The sequence below is a fragment of the Rhinopithecus bieti genome, unplaced genomic scaffold (assembly GCF_001698545.2).
Source record: "Rhinopithecus bieti isolate Rb0 unplaced genomic scaffold, ASM169854v2 scaffold_56975, whole genome shotgun sequence".
Lineage (NCBI taxonomy): Eukaryota > Metazoa > Chordata > Mammalia > Primates > Cercopithecidae > Rhinopithecus > Rhinopithecus bieti.
Genome location: NW_016823127.1, coordinates 470,183 through 476,462, shown reverse-complemented (window position 1 = coordinate 476,462; position 6,280 = coordinate 470,183). Strand labels below are relative to the sequence as shown.

General features: G+C 47.5%; 1 protein-coding gene across 4 annotated transcripts in view; it reads right to left on the bottom strand.

Moving 5' to 3' along the window:
* The window catches only part of FAM227A (family with sequence similarity 227 member A), an 80,432-nt gene that overhangs the window by 46,975 nt on the left and 27,177 nt on the right, over positions 1 to 6,280 (bottom strand). For all 4 annotated transcript variants that reach the window (XR_001883198.1, XM_017861309.1, XM_017861311.1 and 1 more), the window contains exons 9-10: positions 4,529 to 4,652; positions 1,790 to 1,897 (exon numbers count right to left, since the gene is read on the bottom strand). Coding sequence is in view for 3 of the 4 variants with exons in the window: in XM_017861309.1 (XP_017716798.1) it covers positions 1,790 to 1,897; positions 4,529 to 4,652 (232 nt within the window). In the remaining variant the exon portion in view is untranslated. The remainder of the gene's footprint in view (positions 1 to 1,789; positions 1,898 to 4,528; positions 4,653 to 6,280) is intronic.

Sequence of the window (6,280 nt, the reverse complement as noted above, 5' to 3'; positions counted from 1 at the left end):
AGGGAGGGAGGGAGGGAGGAAGGGAGGGAAAAGAAAAGAAGAGAAGAAGAAAAAAAAAAACTCCCTGAGTGTGCATGATGACTACTGGGAAATCATATCTATGAAGGGATCAAGAAATGGAAATGCTTAGAGAGCTAACAGGTAAAAGTGTTGGGAGGCTGAGGCAGGAGAATCACCTGAACCTGGGAGGCAGAGGTTGCAGTGAGCTGAGATCATGCCATTGCACTCCAGCCTGGGCGACAGAGCGAGGCTCTGTCTCAAAAAAAAACCAAAAAGCGTCTGGCCCTGAGTAAGTGCCAGCTTATAATTTCCAGCTAGTAACCACCACTGTGCTCTGCTCCAAGGGTTTCAGGTATTCTCTTCCTTTGTGCCCTAAACCAGGGCTTCTCAAACTAGAACGTGCTTCTAGATCACTGGAAGTCCTCCTGATCAACTGCAGAGTCGGAGTCAGTAGATGTGGAGAGATACTGATGCTGCAGGTCCTTGGACCAACACACCCTTTGACTCTCAGCTCAAACGCCATGTACTGACCTTCTCAGGACTGGACTGAATCCCTCCACTACAGCGCCCAATCCCCTGCAGGACAATTGTGTGGCCTGAATTTCCCACAAGATCATAAGGAGGTGAGGCTGGAGGTGGAACTCTACTCCAGACCTAATTGAAGACTAGCTCCCTAAGACATGCCCACCAGGCGTCAAGTCAGTTTATCATTCCCTAGCAATGACCGGACCTGGAATTTACCACCCCTTTTTCCAGAAATTTCTGAATAACCTGCCCCTTAATTTGCCTGTAATTAAAAGTGGGTATAAATGAGCCTGCAGAACTGGCCCTGAGCTCTTGTTCTCAACACACTGCTTATGGGTTAGCCCTACTCTGCAGAAGCAGTCAGAGAGCTGCAATAGTCAAGGTGAGACACTTTGTTCTACCACCAGCTCATCCTTGAATTCCTTCCTGGGCAAAGCCATGAACTTTTCCAGGCAGAAGCCCCAATTCTGGGGCTCCTTGGCCCTGCAACAGAGGGACTGGGCTTGCCTCCACCACCGTGTTCCCAGTGCTGAGCAGAGTACCTGGCACCCAGAGCTCATTATGTGTCTGCTGAGTGAAACAGAAAAGCTGACCTTGGACAAGTCACTTCTCTGAGCTTTAGTTTCCTCATCTGTGAATTGGATTCAGTGTGTACTTCAGCAGGCTGTCGTGAGGATTAAATAAAACGGGCTGGCCAGGCACGGGGGCTCACGTCTCTAATCCCAGCACTTTGGGAGGCCGAGGCAGGTGGATCATTTGAGGTCAGGAGTTCATGACCAGCCCAGCCAACATAGGGAAACCCCATCTCTACTAAAAATACAAAAATTAGCTGGGCATGGTGATGGGCACCTATAATCCCAGCTACTCGGGAGGATGAGGCAGGAGAATTGCTTGAACCCGGGAGGCAGAGGTTGCAGTAAGCCAAGATCACACCACTGCACTCCAGCCTGGGTGACAGAGTGAGACTCTATCTTGAAAAAAAAAAAAAAAAAGAGGCAGAGAGCTCATCACAGTGCCTTGCACACAGGTAGACACTCATCCTCTGGCATCCACTATTCCAATACAAAATTCCATCCCCTGCCTCCCAACAATTATGTTGTACACTACAGTCCACAAGCACGAAGAATTTTGGTGGCTAGTTTGGGGGTACCCAAGAGAGAACCTGACCAGAGGACAACAATGCCAAGGCCTCTCCTCCCTCAGTTAGATAGTGGTTGGGTACGGCAGCGGCAAAGAAGGCGGGAGGCTGTAACTGCTAACTTACCCTTTATCAGTCTTCTTCTGTGTAACATTAATTCTTCTCTGCGGAATCGCTCTGGGTCTAGTTCTGAGTAGTTCCAGCTGTCATAGCTCTGTGGGCTAGGATAGGTGCCTAAGGGAGGAGTCAAGAGTGAGAATGGGGCTGGGTGTGGTGGATCACGCCTGTAATCCCAAAACTTTGAGAAGCCAAGGTGGGAGGTCGCTTGAGCACAGGAGACCAGCCTGGGCAACATAGTGGGACCCCGTCTCTATTTAAAAAGAAATTTTAAAAAGAGTGAGAATGGATGCTTCTGCAAAAGAGGACTGGGGAGCCCCTGCTGGTTCCTGGGAGGCTGGGCTTCCAGTGTTAGCCCTGCCCCATACCAGCCTTGTGGCCTTGGGTGAGTCACTTCCTCTCTAGAGGGCTTTGGCTTCTTCATCTGGAAAACGGGGATGATGACCTTGCCCTACCTGTCGGCTGGGTGTAAGGGTCAGAACACACAGGTGTGTGAGTCCCTGACATGCTTTGCAAATGTGAAGACATCATAGTTATTTGTTTTCCATGTCCCCTGTTCTGGCTAGACCACGAGTTCCCTGAGAACAGGGGTTGGGTCTTCTTCATCTTTATACCTCCAGGGCTCTAGGTCTGGCACATAATAAATACAATAAGTGCTTAGTAAATGTTTGTTTAACGTGATCACACTTAGCTTAGTGCCAGAAATGGTTTCTCTCTATACATTTGACAGTGATGCTTCCAAGGATTACTTGAGACATTTGAGCCACTATGCAAAGCTGCTGGCTCTGCTAGACAAAGTGGACAGGGGGTTTATTTATACAGGGGATAAACTGGGGTAAGGAGGTGCAGCCTTGGATGTTAAAGGGAATAGCAAGGTGGAACGGCAAGAAGAGAAGACAGTCAGAAAATGGGAGGTAAGGTAGCATAATGGTCAAAGACCCAGCTTTGGAGTGGCACAGCCCTGGAATGAATACTTGTTCAGTGGCTCACACCTGTAATCCCAGCACTTTGGGAGGCTGAGGCAGGTGGATCACCTGAGGTCAGGAGTTTGAGACCAGCCTGACTAACATGGTGAGACCCCATCTCTACTAAAAATACAAAAATTAGCCGGGCGTGGTGGCGGGCACCTGTAATCCCATCTACTCGGGAGGCTGAGGCTGGAGAATTACTTGATCCCTGGAGGCAGAGGCTGCAGTGAGCCGAGATCGTGCCATTGCACTCCAGCATGGGCAACAAGAGCGAAACTCCATTTCAAAAAAAAAAAAAAGAAGATTAAATGGGTGTGCAGAAAAGAGTTAATACAGCAGGCCTGAGACTGCTATCCTCAGAAAGGCCTGCTTGCGAGGATGCCTTGGCTGGCCTCTGGGAACCTGGCTAGTAAACAGTTTATTCCACTGATACAAAACTCTCTCTAATGGAAGAAGAGCGGCTCGTTGTGCCTATACTGTTGGTACAAACAATGTGGCTTATGCTGAACACCTGCCTTCCTGGAATTGTGGTACGTGACAGACAGAGGTGTCTATGTGACTATCCCAATGAAAACTTTGAGCACTCCAGCTCTAATGGGCTTCCCTGGGCAGAAGCAACACACACATGTTGCTAGCTTTTCATTGTAGGGGGATGAGTGGGTTCTGTATGACTCCTTATGGGAGGGAGGGGGCATAAGGAAGTCTGCATAAGGATTCCTCCAAACTCTACCTTTTTCCCTTATAATCCAGCTCTATTTCCTTACTACATTATTGTAATAAATCATAGTGAGACTACACTTACATATGGAGACCTGTGAGTTCTTCTAGCAAATCTTCTAACGTGAGGGTGATCTTAGGAAGCCACAACCCAATAGGAGATGTGAAAAGTGCTTACTTAGCACAGCACCTAGTACACAGGAACCTTTCTATACATGGCAGCTTTTAATGAACTTAGAAAATGTCAAGGTTGAGATTGGGGAAGGGGACTGGGAGGTGGTTGATAAAGCAGGCATCAAGCTGGTCCTGTGTGTGCTGGAGGGAGGGATACATGATTGCCCAGTGCGGGGTCACATGGAGGCTGGAAGGGTGGGATGATCTAAACTCACATACTGCTTTTGGGTTCCTGAGTCCTGCATGCATCAGCCCACAGCACACGGTTAACTAACAGGGCCGTGCTGAAACTTTGCTATCTTGTTAGGATATGGCCCTTCACTCCCTGTAGATGTAGCTGAGCACAAAAAGGGGATTAAGGGCCGGGCACTGTGGCTCATGCCTATAATCCCAGCACTTTGGGAGGCTGAGGCAGGTGGATCACAAGATCAGGAGCTTGAGACCAGTCTGACCAATATGGTGAAACCCCGTCTCTACTACAAATACAAAAATTAGCTAGGCGTGGTGGTGCATGCCTGTAATCCCGGCTACTCAGGAGGGTGAGGCAGGAGAATCACTTGAATCCGGGAGGCGGAGGTTGCAGTGAGCTGAGATCGCACCATTGCACTTCAGCCTGGGCGACAAAGAGAGACTCCATCTCAGAAAAAAAAAAAAAAAAAAAAAAAAAAAGGATTAGGAAGGGATGTCTCAGAACTGTTTTGAGGAAGCAGGAAAATTTGTATTCCTTGGGGCTCCAACCACATACATACTTTGCTCTCTTTAATGTTAAGGAGAGAAAAGAGAGAATGCCTTGATGAAGGGTGTCAAAGTAAACCATGACATACCTAGGTACCAGTGGAAAATATTTTTCCAGAATTGCTCTCCCCGGTGGAAAAAAGTCACCGCTCACCTGAAATCCACAGGCTCATTGTGTTACAGATGTCAGACTTGAATTCATGTGTGTTGAACCAGGACTGTGGGAAGCAGCAACAGAAGCTGGTATACATGGCTTTACTCAGAAGTGATGGCAGCCTCTGCGGAGCAAGCAGAGCTCAGGCAATGTTCTAGCATTTCCACCCTGGCTTACGTGATTTGGGGATGAGGAAGGACTTTCTTTTTTTATATATAGTTTTTGTCATTATTGTTTAGAGACAAGGTTCTCACTGTGTTGCCCAGGCTGGATTTGAACTCCTGGCTGAAGTGATCCTCTAATCCTGTTGCCTCAGCCTTCTGAGTAGCTGGGAATATAGGTGTGTACCACTGCACTTGGTCATACTCTTTAATCTACACAATCTAAGAAGTAAAATGGGGCTGGGCGCGGTGGCTCATGCCTGTAATCCCAACGCTTTGGGAGGCTGAGGCGGGTGGATCACCTAAGATCAGGAGTTCGAGACCAGCCTGGCCAACATGGTGAAACCCTGTCTCTACTAAAAATACAAAAAAAAAAAAAAAAATTAGCTGGGTGTGGTGGTGCATGCCTGTAATCCCAGTTACCTGGGAGGAGGCTAAGGCAGGAGAATCTCTTGAACCAAGAAGGCGGAGGTTGCAGTGAGCCCAGACTGTGTCATTGCACTCTAGCCTGGGAAACAGAGAGACTCTGTCTCAAAAAAAAAAAAAAAAAGAATTAGCTAGATGTGGTGGCGCATGCCTGTAGTCCTAGCTACTCAGGAGGCTGAGGTAGGGGGGTAGTTCAAGCCCAGGAATTTGAGGCTACGGTGAGTTATGATTGCACCACGCTGGTAACAAAGCCAGACATTGTTTCTAGAGGAAAAAAAACAAAGGAAGTCCTTCCTCATCCCTAAATCATGTGAGTATTCACTTGTATTTTCTTCTAGCAATCCTTTTAGTACATATATACATACATATATACTCATATAAAAAGTATATATGTATAGTCACATTTTAAATTTTAAAATTATATGCTTATTTAAATACTACAGAAAAATATAATATGGAAAGGGAGGCTGGGCACAGTGGCTCATGCCTGTAATCTCAGCACTTCGGGAAGCCGAGGCAGTGGATCACTTGAAATCAGGAGTTTGAGATCAGCCTGGCCAACATGGTGAAACCCTATCTCTACTAAAAACACAAAAATTAGCTGGGTATGGTGGCATGCACCTGTAATCCCAGGTATTCAGAAGGCTGAGGCAGGAGAATTGCTTGAACCCAGGAATTGGAAGTTGCAGTGAGTCGAGATCATGCTACTGCACTCCAGCCTGGGTGACAGAGTGAGACTCTGTCTCAAAATAAATAATAAAATGGAAAGAGAAAGTTTCTCTTTTTGTTTGAGACAGAGTCTCGCTCTGTCGCCCAGGCTGGAGTGCAGTGCCGCGATCTTGGTTCACTGCAAGCTCCGCCTCCCGGGTTCACGTGAACCCTGCCTCAGTCTCCCGAGTAGCTGGCATTACAGGCGCCCGCCACCACTCCTGGCTAATTTTTGCAATTTAGAGACGGGGTTTTGCCATGTTGGCCAGGCTGGTCTTGAACTCCTGACCTCAGGTAATCCTCAAGCCTTGGCCTTCCAAAGTGCTGGGATTACAGGCGTGAGCCACCGTGCCCAACAGGGAAAGTTTCTTATAACCTCACTTCCCAGTGATAAGCATTGCTAAGAGTCTGGTAAATACTTTTCAGGGTTTTTTTTCTATTCATAGGCATATATATA